A 19,938-nucleotide genomic window follows, 5' to 3' on the forward strand; every position below is an offset into this window, starting at 1 on the left:
TTGCCACAGTAGTTCTACATCTAATCGATCTGCCCAACCATCCTCACCTCCTCCACCTTTGATGTCCCTGTCCCCAGTAAAACATTTATTCTCTTCCATCCCGATCATTCCCCATCGTGTGGTGCCCATTTTTACTCCATACAGTCCAAGCCATCCATCACCAGATCTTGTTGGACCATATAAAGTGCTATTGGACCTCACTCTCCTCTACCAAAATCACTCAATACTCCAATACCAAGAATCACCTTAAACTCCTCTTCCCTTCACCTCCAAAAAAGAGGTCGAGGAACTCCTGACTTTATCACTATGATTGAGACCAGCTGCCTCTTGCTCCCACCACCCCAACAAGCCAAACCTCCCCCTCAGGCTCCCATCTGCTCTAGCCCTGAAATTACATTTTTCTTCTACCTTTTCTTGTATCCTCTCTCAACTCATCCTGTCCACGAGACACTCCTCCTGCTCCCTTGACTCCTCCATCCACTAACTTGGATTGCTGATCACCCAACTTCCCTACCTGGCCCAATGCTAGCTGACATTGTAAGTGGTTCCTTCTCCTCTGGTATTGTTTCTATCCCTTTCAAAACTATCACCCCTTCCTCAAAAAACCCACCCTGTGATCTTTCAAACAACTGCCTCATCTCCAACCCCCCTTTCTTCTTCAAAGTCCTTGAACATATTGTCACCTCTCAAAACTGTGCCCATTTTTCCTGCAATTCCACATTTGAATCTCTCAATTAGGTTTCCACCTCTACAATAGTATTGAAATGGTCCTAATCAACGCCACAAATAACATTCTGTGATGATGAAAAATGGTGCACTATCCCACCTGGTCTTCCTCGACCTCTCTGCAACCTCTGACATGGTCGACCACACCATTCTCCTCCACTAATCTACTGGAATTTTTTTGAGGATGCAACTGGTAGAATAGATAAGGGAGAACCAGTGGATGTGGTCTTTCAGAAGGCTTTTGGCAAGGTCCCGCATAAGAGATTAGCGTGCAAAGTTAAAGCACATGGGATTGGGGGTAAGGTACTGTCTTGGATAGAGAACTGGTTGGCAGACAGGAAGCAAAGAGTTGGAATAAACGGGTCTTTTTCCAAGTGGCAGGCCATGACTAGTGGGGTACCGCAGGGATCGGTGCTAGGATCAATATATATATATAAATAAATGATCTAGACAAGGGAACTAGATGTAATATCTCCAAGTTTGCAGACGACACAAAGCTGGGTGAGCGTGTGTGCTGTGAGGAGGATGCAGAGAAACTCCAGTATGATTTGGACAGGTTGGGCGATTATACTGCATTTGCCATGCATCTGCCCAATGTGGATAAATGCGAGGGTACTTCGGTGGCAACATAGAAGATAGGAGCAGGAGTAGGCCATTCGGCCCCTCGAGCCTGTTCCGCCATTTAATGAGACCATGGCTCAAAACAGGAAGGCAGATTATCTGAATGGCAATAGATTGGGAAAAGGGGAAGTGCAACGAGACCTGGATGTCCTTGTGCACCAGTCGCTGAAGGTAAGCATGCAGGTGCAGCAGGCGGTTAAGAAGGCAAATGGTATGTTGGCCTTCATAGCGAGAGGGTTTGAGTACAAGAACAAGGATGTCTTGCTGCAGTTGTACAGGGCCTTGGTGAGACCACACCTTGAGTATTGTGTGCAGTTTTGGTCACCTTATCTGAGGAAGGATGTTCTTGCCATGGAGGGAGTGCAGCGAAGATTCACCAGACTGATACCTGGGATGGCAGGAATGACATATGAAGAGAGATTGGGTCCATTAGGCTTATATTCACTAGAGTTTAGAAGAATGAGAGGGGATCTCATTGAAACTTATAAAATTCTAACAGGACTAGACAGACTAGATGCAGGAATGGCAGGGGAGTCCAGAACCAGGGGTCACAGTCTAAAGGATATGGGGTAAGCCAGTTAGGACTGAGATGAGGAGGAATTTCTTCACCCAGAGAGTGGTGAACCTGTGGAATTCTCGACCACACAAGGCAGTTGAGGCCAATTCATTAAATATATTCAAGAAGGAATTAGATATATTTCTTAAGGCTAAACGGATCGAGGGATATGGGGAGAAGGCAGGGACAGGGTACTGAATTTGGATGATCAGCCATGATCTCATTAAATGGTGGAACAGGCTGGAGGGGCCAAATGGCCTACTCCTGCTCCTATCTTCTATGTTTCCATTGTCCAGCTCAGGAGGACTGCCCTCAATTATTCCACTCTTACTTACCCAACCATAACCAGAGAATCCTCGGTAATGGCTTTCTTCCCACCCTGTACTGTTACCTCTGGAATCCCCCATAGAATTTATACATGATGCCCTCTTCACCTGCATGCTGCCTCCTGGCAACATCATGTGAAGAAATGGAGTCACTTTTCACACATATGTCAAGGACACCCAGCTGTACCGCTCCACCACCTCTCTTGGCACCTACGCTGCCTGTGTTGTCAGACTCCTTCTCCAACATCCAGTCTTGGATGAGTCCAATTTTATCCAGAAGCCATTGTCCTCAGCCACGGCCACAAACTCTGTACCCATGCCACCGATTCTAGCCCCTTCCCAGCCATTGGGACCAAGGTTGCCAAATTCTACCTCCAAAATATTAGCCAACTTCTGCCAAAACCCTGATCCGTGCCCTCATCACCTGTTCAAACCACCTCTTGAAGACCTCAAGTTCTATCCACTATAAACTCACTCATTCAAAACTGTATCAACCACATCATATCCTACACAAAATCCCACTCGCTTCTCTCCTCCAACCTCCAGCAGCACATTGATATAAAACTCTATCTCCTTGTATTCAAATGCCTCCATGGTAATATTTCACCCTCTCTGTTTGCAACTTACGTTCCTGTCTGCACTCTCTAGAAAAAGACATAGAAACATAGAAAAATATGAGAAGTAGATCATTCAGCCCTTCGAGCCTGCTCCGCCATTCAATATGATCATGGCTAATCCTCTATCTCAATACCATATACCCCCTCTCCCCCCATACCCCTTGATGCCTTTTGTGTCTAGAAATCTATCTATCTTAAATATATTCAGTGGCTTGGCCTCCACAGCCTTGTGGTAGAGAATTCCACAGGCTCACCACCCTCCCAGTGAAGAAATTTCTCCTCATCTCAGTCCTAAATGTCCTACCCAGTATCCTGAGACTTTGACCCCTCGTTCTAGACCCCCCAGCCAGGGGAAACATCCTCCCTGTATCCAGTCTGTCTAGCTCCGTCAGAATTTTATACGTTTCAATGAGATCCCCTCTCATTCTTCTAAACTCTAGTGAATACAGGCCGAGTCGACCCAATCTCTCCTCATACGAGTCCTGCCACCCCAGGAATCAGTCTGGTGAACCTTCGCTGCACTCCCTCTATGGCAAGTATATCCTTTCTTAGGTAAGGAGACCAAAACTGCACACAGTACTCCAGGAGTGATCTCACCAAGGCCCTGTATAACTGTAGTAAGACATCCTTGCTCCTGTACTCAAATCCTCTTGCAATGAAAGCCAACATACCATTTGCCTTCCAAACTGCTTGCTGCACCTGCATGTTTGCTTTCAGTGACTGGTGTACAAGGACATCCAGGTCCCTTTGTACAGCAACATTTCCCAATCTATCACCATTTAAATAATACTCTGCTTTTGTTTTTCTTACCGAAGTGGATAACTTCACATTTATCCACGTTATACTGCATCTGCTATGTATTTGCCCACTCACTCAACTTGTCTAAATCGCCTTGAAGCCGCTTTGCATCTTCCTCACAACTCAATCCCACCTAGTTTTGTGTCGTCAGCAAACTTGGAAATATTACATTTGATTCTCTCATCCAAATCATTGATATATATTGTGAATAGCTGGGGCCCAAGCACGGATCCCTGCTGTACCCCACTAGTCACTGCCTGCCACCCTGAAAAAGACCCATTTATTCCTACTCTCTAGTTCCTGTCTGTTAACCAATTTTCAATCCATGCCAGTATATTACCCCCAATCGCATGTGCTTTAACTTTGCACACTAACCTCTTATGTGGGACTTTATCAAAGGCCTTCTGAAAATCCAAATACACCACATCCACTGGTTCTCCCTTATCTATTCTACCAGTTATGTCCTCAAAAAACTCCAGTAGGTTTGTCAAATACGATTTCCCTTTCATAAATCCATGTTGACTTTGTCTAATCCCGTTGATATTTTCTAAGTGTCCGGTTATCACATCCTTTATAACAGACTCTAGCATTTTCCCTACTACTGATGTTAGGCTAACCGGTCTGCAGTTCCGTTTTCTCTCTCCCTCCTTTTTTAAATAGTGGGGTTACATTTGCCACCCTCCAATCTGCAGGAGCTGTTCCATAATCTATAGAATTTTGGAAGATGACAACCAATGCATCCACTATTTCCATGGCTACCTCTTTATACTCTGGGATGCAGATTATCAGGCCCTGGGGATTTATGGGCTTTCAGTCCCATTAATTTCTCCAGCACTATATTTTTTTTACTAATACTAATTTCCTTTAATTCCTCCTTCTCACTAGACCCTTGGTTCCCTCGCATTTGTGGGAAGTTATTTGTGTCCTCTTCCGTGAATTTAATTGCTCTGCCATTTCCTTGTTCCCCATTATAAATTCTCCCATTTCTGATTGTAAGGGACCTACATTTGTCTTAACTAATCTTTTTCTTTTTACATACTTGTAGAAGCTTTTACAATCCACTTTTATGTCCCTTGCAAGTTTACTCTCATACTCTATTTTTCCCCTCTTAATCAATCTCTTGGTCCTTTTTTGCTGAACTCTAGATTGCTCCCAATCCTCAGGCTTGCTACTTTTTCTGGCAACTTTATATGACTCCTCTTTGGATCTAATACTATCCTTAATTTCTTTTGTTAGCCATGGTTGGGCCGCTTTTCCGTCTGTGTTTTTGCGTCAGAAAGGAATGTATAACTGGTGCAATTCGTGCATTCGTTCCTTAAATGTAGCCATTGCCTATCCACCGTCATGCCTTTAAATGAAGCTCCCCAATCTATCATAGCCAACTCACTCCTCATACCTTCGTAGTTTCCTTTGTTTAGATTTAGGACCCGAGTTTCGGATTGGACTACTTCACTTTCCATCTTAAATGAAGAATTCTATTATGTTATGGTCACTCTTCCCTAAAAAGGTCCCTGTACAACAAGATTATTAATTAATCCCTTCTCATTGCACAATACCCAATCTAAGATAGCCTGTTCCCTAGTTGGCTCAACGTACTGGTCTAAAAAACCATCTCATACGCACTGCAGGAATTCATCCTCCACAGTATTATTGCTAATTTGGTTTGGCCAGTCTATATGTAGATTAAAGTCACCCATGATTACTGTAGTACCCTTGTTACATGCATCTCTAATTTCCTGTTTGATGCCATCCCCTACATTACCACTACTGTTTGTAGGCCTATAGACAACTCCCACCAACGTTTTCTGCCCCTTGGTGTTTCTTAGCTCCACCCAGACTAATTCTACATCTTGATTTTCTGAGCCAATATCCTTTCTCACTATTGCTCTGATTTCATCCTTTACTACTACCACCACCCCACCTCCTTTTCCTTTTGCTTGTCCTTCCTAAATATCGAATATCCTTGGATATTCAGCTCCCAGCTTTGGTCACCCTGCAGCCATGTCTCCGTAATCGCAATTATATCAGATCCGTTTACATCTATTTGCGCTGTTAATTTGTTTACCTTATTACGAATGCTTCGTGCATTCAGATACAGTGCCTTTATATTTGTCTTTTTCACATTTTTAGACATCTTAACATTTTTTTGTACTATGGCCCTATTTATCTTACTATTTTTTCTTACCCGGACCCTATTTGCTAGTGCACTCCTTTGTTTATTTGCTCTGTCCCTTATCTCTGCGCTTCTAAATCTGCTCTAATGCATGTTTCCCCTCTCCTCACTCTACCATTAGTGGTAGAGCTATCTTGCCCCACAGACTGAAGGTTCGTTCTCCCTCCCGAAACCACCCTGCCTTGCTATACCTCTCTCCACCTCCAAAAGCCTCCTTAAAATGTACCCCTTCAATAGCTCCTTCGGCCAACTGCACTAACCTCCCTCCTATACCAATTGTGAATTGCGTTGTGACATTTTATTATGTTAAAAGCATTGTATAAATACCAATTGCTGGTTTGTGTGTGTGAGAGAGTGTAAATGAGAGCGAATGAGTGAAAAGGGGTGAAGAACATGTGGACCGAAAATTTCCCTTCCATCATCAAGGATTAATATTAATTTAAATCGTGACTATCTAGCTGTACCTCCTTTAAAAAAAGGACAAAGAATCGAACCATCTTTACACCCTTGTGCTTTTTGCTTTATCTCCCGCCCTGCACCCGCAACCACCCCCCCCCCGCCACACACATCTCACTTCCAGTAAGGGGGTTCACTGGACAATCAACAGCAAGAAACCTGGCCAATTTTCTCCTTTGTAACCCAGAAGATTATTGCTTAAACAGCGAGTGCTGATGACACCATCAGGGAACTAGCCTAGAGGAACTGTGCGAGGGTGCAGAATTATCAACAAGAGGCAATTAACCAACAATTGTGTCACTTCAACTGTACATACTAATTGAGCTCTAGCATATATACTCATTAATTATACATTCTCCAAGCCAGCTCCCCTGATAAGGATGAGGTCACCAACAAACTTTAACAGAAACAAAAAGGTGTTGATTTCTTATGCAGCAGTTTTTTTTGTTGGACAAAGTTCTGATGGTGACACTCTGCACATACAGTTTTGCCATCTGTAGCCTCCTTCTTCACTTTGTAAATGCCAAAATGCTAACTGATTTTTTTCAGTACCTACTAGTTTACACAGTGCAAATATGATAGCATTTAATGAGTTTATTAGCCAAGTTGTTCTACTGGAAATTTTGAAAACCAATGCATTAAAGGAGTGTTTAGATGCTTGAAAGCAAGTCTGTTGGGGCTTGTCTCTGACAGCACACTTCATCCAGTTAATTTTAATGTAGCACAACATGACAACGCCATATACCCAACATAAAATTGTAGGTTCTTAGCAACTTTCCATTAGCCACAGGTCCCTCTTGAGTAGAACTTATGATTACATCAGTTTTTTTTTAAACTGAGAAACCTGGATGAAGGGCTAAAGCCCACAAAGGTTGAAAAGAGTAGAGAATGTGGCAACCAAGTGACTAGGGATCAACTTTTAGCTTGGATTTTTTTTAAAGCCTGTGGAATGTAGAAGGAAGGGAAGACTGGGGTGGGGTCACAGATTGAGCTAGTGACAGGTCTTAATTTCAACACAACATGAATGCTTAGAGGGCGACTATAAAAAAAATCTGCAACTCAGAAGGAAGGGGAGAGTCAGAGGAGCAATGGCCACAGTATTAAAGTACAAAGAGTTAAGAGCAGTTGCACAAGAGAGACTGGTGGCTAAAAGAGAGACAAGATTAACCTATCAGTCAATAAGCCTTTTTCTTGTATTGCGTCCAGGACTGCAAGAGAGGTGCTAGAACAGTCTCTATATGTGGGAGCAATACTGAAGTCTTAGATGGAGTCTGATATTATTGAACATTAACAGTTGTTAAAAGGGAAAAGATGGGGGATTCTAGTTGGTAGAATCATCCAGCAGAACAGTATTCCACACAAGGTCAAACATACAAGTGTGTGTTAAAATTCCTCCAACAAAAATTCAAAAACAATCATGTACTAGGCAGACATCAGAGCATCTCAAACACCAGCAAGCATCATTGATTGCTCCAATACAGCAGTGCATTATTAGACAGGAGGTCAGGGCAGGCAGTGCTCCAGCACTAGTTGTTCCCCATCACTAACTACACAGGTGCAATTTTGATACCTTCTTTACAATGGCTTTGTTTGCCAGAACCTGGGACAACTCCGCTTCCACTTTGATTCTGCAAGAAGGGTCTGAGGCAATTCAGGACAGTTACATTAGTTGTATACAGTGGGGATGACCTGAATTTGCAGCACAGAAAAGAAATACTGCATGTGAGCAACAATGTCACTTGCATTGATGTATGCAAATTCCAAAATGCAGAATAACAAGACAGGAACAGGTATAGAACTTCTGAAAAAGTTTTGAATGCTATTCACATGAGCAGAGTTCACAGCCATTCAACAATTCACAACCACAAGTTGCTGAAAACTATTACAATCTGCAAATCTAAAACTCTTCCTAGCCTATGTTACCGTGCCAGTTGGTGAATACCACACTGAGCCAGCTCAGGTTCAGGCTACATTTTTCAGCCAATACATATGCTGACGATCATGAAAGCAAGCTAAAGACTATTTCATAAATTTCCTTGTTGGTTTTGTTATTGGACACTATCTACATTCTTCTACTAGCCCCTCCCCATCTCTGTAACCGCCTTCAGCCCTACAACCCTCCGAGATCGCTGTGCACCTCCAATTTCCTTTGCTCCACCATTGACAGCCGTGCCTTCAGGCATCTAGGCCCCGAGCTCTGGAATTCCCCCCGCCTCTCCTCCTTTAAGTTGCTCCTTAAAACCTACCTCTGGCCAAGTTTTTGGTCACCTGTCCTAATATCTCTATGTAGCTCAATGACATATTTTGTCTAATAACGCTCCTGTGAAGCGCCTTGGGACATTTTACAACGTTAAAAGCGCCATATAAATGCAAATTGTTGTTGCACAATATGGGGTCTGACTGACCAGACTCACTGTGTACAGCACTAATTATATGATGTCCACATGGGATGGCCTATTGAATGACAAGCTGCCTAGTAATTTTGAGCTTTAACAAAAATCTCAATAAGGTTGGTAACAAAATACAGCCATTATAATTGCAGCATTATGGGTAGGTCAATGGGGAAATTATAAGGAATTTCAGATTTAAATTGTGTTGTACATTGGACCAGATTTTTATGGGTAACACATCGTGCCAGCTATAGTGATTTGACCAGATGTTTTAAACAGCAGCCAGGCATGGCTTCTGGACTCTCTCAGTTCGCAGCTGTTAGGAACTGGCAGCAGCAGAGTTGTACACAGATCACAGTACTTTTGGTGCCTGGTTGGACAAATCTAACCCTCAAAAGAAGGATTTACAGGAGGTACTGATCCAAAATGGTGAGCAGCTGCCAACCCCTGGCTAAATTTAGTTCTGTATTAATGGCAATTTTTGAACGGATTATCTAGGTTTATGTTACACACACAAACTTAGATTAGGTTACGGTTTTGAAATAACTCCCAGGACTCGATAACATACTGTAGCTCCCCAATGGCTCGGTGGGTAAATGTAACACCCAGTGTGTTGCTGAGCAGTCCAGGAAGAATTTGTGGTCTGTATTGACTGAGCTAATCAACCAGGGCAATGGTAGGGACAACAACTGAACGCAGCACCACCCCATAGGCTATAGAGGCAAAAGAACAAAAGAAATCAGCTAGAGCCCTCGATTGTGAATGCTATTTAGCGACCCCATTGCAAAGTGCATGGGCGTGATGTCAGATGATATAACTGGGCTCAGCTGTGATGTTTCCCTACAGTTGAAAAGTCAGGCAGCACACATGAACAGCAGCCATTTTGGGTGAGAGACTGTTGGGCAACTGATATTCATGTAACTGCAGCTCAGTAAAACTTCAGGGAGGACAGAACAGTGAAGGGAAAGAAAGCACGCTGCTTCAATGTTAAGGTTTGAATTCTGTTCTTTTGTCACTGCACCGGTGTGTAAGGAGCAGTTATTTGATGCCACTATTTGAGGTTTATGGAGAATTTGCAGTGGATTACCATCATTTTTTAAATTCAACTAATTATAAAAATACTGCTGTTCCGCTATCATTACAGAATATCCTGAATATCAGAATGTAAATGTAAAAGGCTTAACTAGATTTCCCAACCAAGCCCAGTTCTTCAACATTCTTTCTCTTAAAAATCAATGTGTTGGATGTGCTAGGACATGCAATGGTCACTTCCTTGTTGTGACAGTTATTTCATCAGCATAGCATGACAAAACTAGTTTTGAAATACAACTTCAGGCTTTCTATTCAAGGCTAAACATTCCACTGGCCTGAAATATGAAGCTGCACAAGAAAGAAGCTGGGGGTGAGGGAATGGGGCGGGGGAAGAAGAAAGGAAGGAAGGCACAGCCCTGCTGAAAGTACAAGTCATAAATCCCACAGATAAACCGAAGTACTGGATTTCTGGAATTAAAACATCTATGCTCCTCGGTAATTAACTCCAGTATGTGAAATCTGTCCCTGACACACCAAGACTTCAAGCCCGGTCTTTATTCACCATTCAAACTTTACACTTGGTGGTCCATTTGACATCAGTCTGTTACATTCTTGAAATAGCAGCACTTGTCTCATGGGACTTCAAATATATGCTAAACATTAAGTCTGGAAAGTTTAACAGTCTCCTTGAATGGATCTAACACTTCCAAACTTTAGTGCACTGGATGAGTAGTTAAGGTGTTAGCCGTGGCTCAGTGGTAGCAATCTCGCCTCAGAGTCAGGAGGTTGCAGGTTCAATGAGCAGTGAGGATAGGGATAGATGAAATTTAACGCAGAAAAGTGCAGAGTGATGCATTTTGGTAGGAACAACGAGGAGAGGCAATATAAAGTAAAAGGTGCAATTCTAAACAGGGTGCAGGAACAGAGACACCTGGGGGTATATGTGCACAAATCGCTGAAGGTGGCAGGACAGGTTGAGAAAGCGGTTAAAAAAGCATATGCGATCCTGGGCTTTATAAATAGAGGCATAGAGTACAAAAGCAAGGAAGTTATGATAAAACTTTATTAGACACTGGTTCGGCCACAATTGGAGTATTGTATCCAATTCTGGGTACCGCACTTTAGGAAGGATGTGAAGGCTTTAGAGAGGGTGCAGAAAAGATTTACAAGAATGGTTCCAGGGATGAGGGACTTCAGTTATGTGGATAGACTGGAGAGGCTGGGGTTGTTCTCCTTAGCAGAGAATATTGAGAGGAGATTTGATAGAGGTGTTCAAAATCATGAGGGGTCTAGAGAGAGTAGATAAAGAGAAACTGTTCCCATTGGTGGAAGGGTCGAGAACCAGAGGAGACAGGTTTAAGGTGATTGGCAGAAGATCCAAAGGTGACATGAGGAAAAACTTCTTTACGCAGCGAGTGGTTATGATCTGGAATGCACTGCCTGAAAGGGTGGTGGAGGCAGATTCAATCACGGCTTTCAAAAGGGAATTGGATAAATACCTGAAGGGAAAAAAATTGCAGGGCTATAAAGGGCAGGGGATTGGGACTAGCTGAAGTGCTCTTGCAGAGAGCCAGCACGGGACAAATGGCCTCCTACTGTGCTGTAACCATTGTATGATTCTATTCAAGCCCCACTCCAGATACTGGAGCACATAATCTAAGCTGACTCTTCAGTGCAATACTGAGGGAGTGCTGCACTATCGGAGGTGCCATCTTTCAGATGAGACGCTAAACCAAGGCCCCGTCTGTCCTCTCAGGTGGACGTAAAAGATCCCACAGCACTATTTTGAAGTAAAGCAGGGGAGTTCTCCCCGGTGTCCTGGCCAGCATCACTAAAACAGATGATCTGGTCATTATCACATTGCTGTTTGTGGGAGCTTGTTGTGCATAGGCTGGCTGCCATGTTTTCTACATTACAACAGTGACTACACTTCAAAAGTACTTCATTGGCTCTGAAGTGCTTTGGGACGTCTTGAAAGGCACTATATAAATGCAAGTCTTTCTTTTAGTCTCCTGAATCATACTACCATTACTGCATCGATGTGCACCTAAAACCGCTCTACATTGATGCAATAGTAGCAGCACAACTGCATCGTAAGAACTCAATTAGAATTACAAGTCAGAAACGACTATTTGAAGATCAGTGTACTGAGAGTGGTGCGAATCAGATCACCAGCAGCAAACCTAATGGGCAGGATGCTAGAAGAGGTTTCTAATTTAATAAAATATGTGTGATAAAAATGAAAGATATACATCTGAGATGGAGAGATTACTGTCAGGAAGTATACGCAAGACACTCAAAGATACTGGGGAAGAACTCAGCTAAAAAGTCAATTAAAATGTACTCAAAGTAAGGGTACTTTCTGTGCTTTTGGATGAAACTGAAACCCACTGTTCAAGTGTTGTGCCATGGTTCAGAAATTAAAATATGTGCAGAGCTCAAACCATTTTTATTTCTGAAATTGTGTATTTGTGCTTGCAACTGCCACTAACAAAAAAAGCAAAGGATGAACAAACATTTGGACATTGATGTACAACGTTCTGGTTAGAAAAATGCATAAACTACTGACTAGAAAAAAAAGTCACTGCAGTTTGCCAACTTTAAATTTACAGGCCCACTGTTTGCAGAGTTTAATAACTCAGACACGCAAAGCAACAGCATCAAGTGAAGAGATACAAAGTGGAGCAAGCCTACCAGAGAAGTGCGATAAGGCTGTGATAAGCGAGGAAGAATTTCTTCAGAAGTTTTGAAATTCTGAAGAAAATAAAATTCTTGGAAAATATGTGGAGCAGCATGACGGAAATTGGCAGAAAAAAATACAATGATAGGGCACAATGGCATCAACTGTGTATGCAGCAAAAACGGCCTGGACAAGCATGAACAAAAATTCCTTTGTAGTAAAATAAATGCGAAAAATAAACAACAGGACCTAGTCAATAAATTTCTATAAAATCATCTCTAATGTGGCAAATTAAAAAATCAAACAATGGGGGAAAGGGATTTCTACCCTGTTTGGAAGAGAAAGAGCTGGATTACTTGCAGTATTACTTCTGCCTGGTGAAGAACGCTCATATACAATATCACTCAAATTCACGGGTCTGTGAGAAAGGAGACAGATGAATATTTGGTTCTCAGTGCCGGCCGCACACATTAATTCAGCCCAACGTGGTTTGAATTTTTAAAACCATTTTTCATTCAAGTAAGCCAGCACAAACAGAAAGTTTAAATGACATAGCCCTGAACATTTTTGGGAAGCAGTTATTTTGATTTTCCCCCCCCCACAGTCACCAAAAAGTAACAGCTCAGTTACAGTCCCATATAAATATGTTTTAGCTTGTAGCAATAAATGAACATGAAGAGCTTGCATTTATATAGCTCCTTTCACGATGTCCTAAAGCATTTTACAACCAATGAATTACTTTAAAATGACTCACTGTTTGGTAGGCAAATATGGTAGCCAATTTGCAGAGTGAGGTCCCACAAACAGCAATGTGATAAATGGTGAATTAGGCTATTTTTGGTGGTGCTGGTTGAGGGCTAAATGTTGCCCAGGACATGAGGGGGAACTGCCTGATCTTCTCTGACTACTGCCAAGAACAGACAGACTTTTAACGTCTCACCTGAAAGACACTATATCCAACAAAACGCACTGTACTGAAATATCAACCTCGGTAATCTGCTCAAGTTCTGAAGCGGGGCTCGCACCCCCAACCTTCTGACTCAGAAGCAAGAATGCTATCATGGAGCCAAACCAAAATGAAGTTTATAATCTCTATCAATATATGGAAATAAATATATTTTAGGTGCTAAAAATTTTCCCTTTCCTCCTGTAGGCACCAATTCTAATTGCTCAGCTACCCACCAGTTCCTCAAAACTACAATTTCTCATGCAAGTCTAAACAGTGACCATCATTCGGCTGTTCAATCACAGGGGCATCACAACTAAGCCAGCCTTCACTCAGCATCTACACATGCAAACAGGAGTTAATGTAAAGTGTTGAGAAGCAACAACCCAGATTTTTTTTTGACTCCCATCACTTAGGGCCAACTGCAACACCCAGCCAGACATCCCTCCAGGAGAGATGAGCACAGAGCCAGGGTCAAATCTAGGATTTTACTGGTCTTTACAGCTCAAAAGGGTTAAAAGCACTGGAAGAGCAAAAGACCATGCGGGTCCTCCAGCCTGCTCTATCACTTTTGTTAGTCATGGCAGTCCTATCTTTATAATCCCAAATTTGTTTTCTCCATATTTTTTAATGTCCTGACTGCCAGGTAAAAATATCTGTTATTTGCATTGTGACTTTGCATTGCAACGCAGTTCCAGCATTAGTGAAAATACACAGTCCATATTTTCCACAACTTCTTTGTTGTAAAGCTGTTTTTTTTTCCCGGATTCATTCAGATTACATCACTTTCATTATTTTGAAGCCCCCGTCAGATCACCCCATTAAAACCCCTCATCTTCAGGGGTGGAGAGAGAGAGAGAGAGAGAACCCAAGGTTATCCAGTCTCTCGCCAAAACTGAAGGCTCCCACCTTTCATGCTCGCTGATGCGGGTGCGGGGGGCTTTATTGAGACGGATTAATCGTGTGAAATCTCTTCGGAGAGACTGGTTTAGGAGATTTAATGCATGAGGGAGGGGAACAATAACTAAAATTTCACCGAAAAACCCCCCCAACATACACACGGCTAGACAGCGGATTATTGTCGCAGCAGTGTGGGTGCAAGGCCTGAAGAAAACCCGCAGGAACAGAGTGCAGGAGGCAGCTTCATGCCCGGTCCAGCCTCTACTTACTCGGCATGATCCTCTCTGGTGGGAGACGGTCCTTCCCCGACGCTCGTTGTAATGGTGAGAGCGGGCAGCACGGCTTTCCGCTTGGCGAACATGTTATTCCCCCCCCCGGGGCCGCCCGGCGGTCTGACTAGACTGACTAGACCCGACTAACTGACTGACCGGCTTCTCGCTCTGTCAGTCGCTGCCTTTTAAAAAAAATTATCTCTTTTGCCCTCCCCCTCTTCCTCGCCAGGGTTTTCTTAATTCACATTTGAAACTGACTGGCGGCGGCCTCTCCGAGACACCGAGGGAAGGTCAGTGGCGACGACTACTTCCGGGGTCGGGAGGAACAGGCGAGTCCCCAGGCTTCATTGGCGGCCTGCGCAGGTGAAGCCGAGTGGCCGGGCCGGGCCGCTGGTTGCTATGGGGAGCCCGGTTGCGATGGGCGGCTCGAGCTCAACGCGGCCTCCACATCGCGCCGACATCTCGCGAGACGTTGCTGGGTGGAAGCCTGCGTCCGCAGGCTGCGTTTAACGGGGCGCTGGGGCCGACAGCTCCAGGCTGCAGCAACGGGAGCCTGGCCTCCCCCTGCACTCTACCGCGTGTTCTCACATCTTGAGCTCATGTTGGAAATTTGTTGGTGGTAGATACTCTCCTTGGCTCAGTGTCATCACCGGGCCGAGTCCATAAGTGGACCCCACGCCCCCTATGATCAGGCGTCTACCTTTACAATATAGTGACTTGGGCATCATAGCAATGAAAACCTCTTGTTTGAGCTGAATTCTTGATTATGATCGCTCAACCATTGGCAGCCTGCCTTCAGCTGCCTAGGCCCTAAGCTCTGGAATTCCTTCTCCTTTTCCATCTTTCGAATGAGACGTTAAACCGAGGCCCCGTCTGCTCTCTCAGGTGGACGTAAAAGATCCCATGGCACTATTTCGATGAAGAGCAGGGGAGTTATCCCCGGTGTCCTGGCCAATATTTGTCCCTCATCTGACAACACAAACAGATTATCAGGTCATTATCACATTGCTGTTTGTGGGACCTTGCTGTGTGCAAATTGGCTGCCGCGTTCCCCACATTACAACAGTGACTCCACTCCAACAAGTACTTCATTGGCTGTAAAGCGCTTTGAGACGTCTGGTGGTCGTGAAAGGCGCTATAGAAATGCAAGTCTTTCTTTTCTCTAAACCTCTCCGTCTCTCCAGCTCTTTCCTCCTTTAAGACGCTCCTTAAAACCTACCTCTTTGACCAAGTGTTTGGTCACCTGCCCTAATTTCTCCTTATCTGGCTCGGTGTCAAATTTTTGTCTTCTAATACTCCTGTGAAACGCCTTGGAACGTTTTACTACATTAAAGGCGCTATATAAATACAAGTTGTTGTTTGATACTGTAATGGCACATGTACCTTGTGCATATTTCCCTCTTCGAACAGATAAACACACCAGTGGAATCTGGGAGGCAACACCAGGCTGCCCTGCAGCAAGCACCACTAGTGGTGGGAACAGGAAATTGCAGTGTAGTTGAAATTAATGGAATCCGACAGTCTTGCATAGTATTTACAGCACAAAAACAGGCTGTTCGGCCCAACAGGGCCATACCGGTGTTTATGCTCCACACAAGCCTCCTCCCACCCTTCTTCATCTAACCCCATTAACATATCCCTCTATTTCTTCCTCCCTCATGTGTTTATCTAGCTTCACCTAAAATGCATCTATGCTGGTCACCTCAACTACTCCTTGTGGTAGTGCATTCCACATTCTAACCACTTTCTGGGTAAGGCAGTTTCTCCTGAATTCCCTATTGGATTTATTAGTGACTATCTTATATGTATGGCCCTTAGTTGTGGTCATAGAGTCATAGATTTATACAGCACAGAAAGAGGCCCTTCGTGTCCGCGCCAGCCATCAAGCCCTATCTATTCTAATCCCATTTTCCAGCACTTGGTCGGTAGCCTTGTATGCTATGGCGTTTCAAGTGCTCATCTAAATGCTTCTTGAATGTTGTGAGGGTTCCTGCCTCTACCACCCTTTCAGGCAGTGAGTTCCAGATTCCAACTATCCTCTGGGTGAAAAAGTTTTTTCTCAAATCCCCATTAAACCTCCTGCCCCTTACCTTGAAACTATGCCCCCTGGTTATTGACCCCTCTACTAAGGGAAAAGTTCCTTTCTATCTACCCTATCTATGCCCCTCATAATTTTGTACACCTCAATCAGGTCCCCCCTCAGCCTTATCTGCTCTAAGGAAAACAACCCCAGCCTGTCCAGTCTCCCTTCATAGCTGAAGCGCTCCAGCCCAGGTAACATCCTGGTGAATCTCATCTGCACCCTCTCCAATGCAATCACATTCTTCCTATAGTGTGGTGACCAGAACTGCACACAGTATTCCAGCTGTGGCCAAACTAGCGTTTTGTACAGCTCCATCATAACCTCCCTGCTCTTATATTCTATGCCTCGGCTAATGAAGGCAAGTATCCCATATGCCTTTTTAACCACCTTATCTACCTGTCCTGCTGCCTTCAGGGATCTATGTACATGCACAGCAAGGTCCCTCTGATCCTCTGTCCTCCCTAGGATCCTACCATTCATTGTGTATTCCCTTGCCTTGTTAGTCCTCCCAAAATGCATCACCTCACACTTTTCAGGGTTAAATTCCATTTGCCACTGTTCTGCCCATCTAACCATCCCGTCTATATCGTCCTGTAGCCTGAGGCTTCTCTCCTCGCTATTAACCACTCCACCAATTTTCATGTAATCTGCGAACTTACTGATCATACCTCCTACACTCATCTCTAAATTATTATTGTACACTACAAACAGCAAAGGACCCAGCACCGATCCTTGCGATACACCACTGGACACAGGCTTCCAGTCACAAAAACAACCTTCGACCATCACCATCTGCCTCCTGCCACTAAGTCAGTTTTGGATCCAATGTGCCAAATTGCCCTGGATCCCATGGGCTCTTACCTTCTTGACCAGTCTCCCATGTGGGACTTTGTCAAAAGCCTTACTGAAGCCCATGTAGACTACATTAATTGCACTAACCTCATCCACACACCTAGTCACCCCCTCGAAAAATTCAATCAAATTGATTCCCCACAAGTGGAAATATCTTCTCTATGTCTACCTTATCAAACCCTTTTATAATCTTAAAGACCTCTATCAGGTCACCCCTGGGTCAGCCCCAGCCTGTTCAATCTTTCCTGATAGGTATAACCTCTCAGTTCTGGTATAATTCTAGTAAATCTTTTGCACCTTCTCCAATGCCTCTATATTATTTTTATAATATGGAGACCAGAACTATTCACTGTACTCCGTGTGGTCTAACTAAGGTTCTATTCAAGTTTAATGTAACTTCTCTGCTTTTCAATGCTAACCCTCTAGAAATGAACCCCAGTGCTTTGTTTGCTTTTTTATGGTCTTATTAACCTGCATTGCTACTTTTAGTGATTTGTGTATGTACCCCCAGATCCCTCTGCTCCTGTACCCCATTTAAACACTTATTTTTCCAAGGAGTATGTAGCCTCCTTACTCTTCCTACCAAAATGTACCACCTCACACTTATAAGAATATAAGAAATAAGAGCAGGAGTAGGCTATACGGCCCCTCGAGCCTGCTCTGCCATTCAATAAGATCCTGGCTGATCATCGACCTCAACACCACTTTCCCACCCGATCTCCATTTCCCTTGATTCCCCTAGAGTCCAAAAATCTACTTATCTCAGCCTTGAATATACTCAAAGACTCAGCATTCACAGCCCTCTGGGGCAGAGAATTCCAAAAATTCACAACCCTCTGAGTGAAGAAGTTCTTCCTTATCTCAGTCTTAAATGGCCGAGCCCTTATCCTGAGACTATGCCCCCTAGTTCTAGACACTCCAACCAGGGGAAACAACCTCTCAGCATCTACCCTGTCAATCCCCTTCAGAATCTTGTACGTTTCAATGAGATCACCTCTCATTCCTCTAAATTCTAGGGAATGTAGGCCTAGTCTACTCAATCTCTCCTCATAAGACAATCCCCCCATCCCAGGAATCAATCTGGTGAACCTCTGTTGCACTCTCTCTATGGCAAGTATATCCTTCCTGTACACAGTACTTCAGGTTTGGTCTCACCAAGGCCCTATATAATTGTAGTAAGACTTCTTTACTCTTAATACAAACCCATTCTGCAAGTTGATTATTGTCTTCCTATATTTTGTCTCAGTCCTACTCTACATTAACTATAGTCCCCAATTTGTTATCGTCTGCAAATTTTGAAATTGTACTTCTGATTCCTGAGTCCAGATCATTAATGTAATGGTTAACAGCAGTGGCCCCTGCACCGATCCTTGTGCAACATCACTTCCCACCTTTTGCCATTCTAAGTAACTACCTTTAATCCCTACTCTCTGTCTTATGTTTTGTAGCCAGTTTACTATCCATTCTGCTACTTGTCCCCTGACTCCACATGTTCTGACCTTAGTCATGAGTCTATTATGCGGTACCTTGGAAAACTAAATATATTGGGATTGATTTTCCTGGAGCCGTCAGGTGGGGTTTCAGGCATGTGGGGGGTGGGGGGGGAAATCCCGAATTCGGGGGTCCCGACACCATCCCGCCCAAAATCCCGCTCCACGCAAGTTTCAGAGGCGGCGGGTACCCGCCCCGCACTGGGACCCGCTGACCCCAGACGGGAAGGGATTAGTGCCAATTAACTGTTAACAGATAGTTAACAGGCAGTTTTTAGCCTAATCCCTATTTTGAGGGGTGTTGTGTGGGATTCCCGATGGCTCCAAACCACGCCATTTTAGAGCAGGCGGGCCGTCGGGTTGAAGGAGTTGGAGGGGTCGCGATGTCGGTGTTCAGGTGAGTGATGGGTGCATGAGTGCAAAGGTAAGTATGTTTGCTGTGTCTAAAGTGTGTAAAGAACTTTTACTTACCTGTACTTACCTTAACAGCCTTTCTTCCTGTAGGCATCGGGAGTGCATCACTCAGCCGGCACTTAAAGCTGAATGGCTGCGATCTGTGAAAAGTGACAGCCTTCAGCTTTGAGTGCTGCTGAGAGTTCTAACTGAGTCTGTGCAGAAGGACTCATGTTAGAACTCAGACTGTCAGTGTTTGGCAGCTTCAAACAGCTGTGAAACACTGATATTTCATCTGTCAAGAACTCTTGACAGATGAAATTGCAGTCTGTGACGTCACCTGTTGCCGGGCGGCCCTTAATTGGCCTGCTGAGCCCGCTGGGCGGGCTCAACAAGGTCAATCAAGGGAAAATCACGCGGATTGGCCGGATGTCGATGTAGGCGGGTCTAAAACCCGAAAGTTGTAGTCCCACCTTCTTCCCGACAGCTTCGGGAAAATCGACCCCATTATGTCTACTACATTATCCTTATCTACCCTTCCTGTTAATTCTTCAAATAATGTTGGTCAAGCATGATCTTCCCTTTTGAAATCCGTGCTGACTACTCTTTATTATATTTTCAGTTTTT

General features: G+C 44.0%; 1 protein-coding gene across 4 annotated transcripts in view; it reads right to left on the minus strand.

The window, feature by feature from the left end:
* LOC147108364 (dual specificity mitogen-activated protein kinase kinase 2) overlaps positions 1-15,071 on the minus strand; it is a 77,126-nt gene extending 62,055 nt beyond the window's left edge. The window contains exon 1 of one of the 4 annotated variants that reach the window (XM_086004962.1): positions 14,491-15,071. In XM_086004962.1, coding sequence (XP_085861088.1) covers positions 14,491-14,582 — 92 coding nt within the window. In that variant the 5' untranslated portion in view covers positions 14,583-15,071. The remainder of the gene's footprint in view (positions 1-14,490) is intronic. The other 3 variants (XM_086004961.1, XM_086004963.1, XM_086004964.1) reach the window with 3 other exon arrangements.
* Positions 15,072-19,938: the final 4,867 nt, after the last annotated feature.

Source organism: Somniosus microcephalus, chromosome 13 (assembly GCF_052327205.1).
Source record: "Somniosus microcephalus isolate GS21.2 chromosome 13, FLI_Smic_1.0, whole genome shotgun sequence".
NCBI lineage: Eukaryota > Metazoa > Chordata > Chondrichthyes > Squaliformes > Somniosidae > Somniosus > Somniosus microcephalus.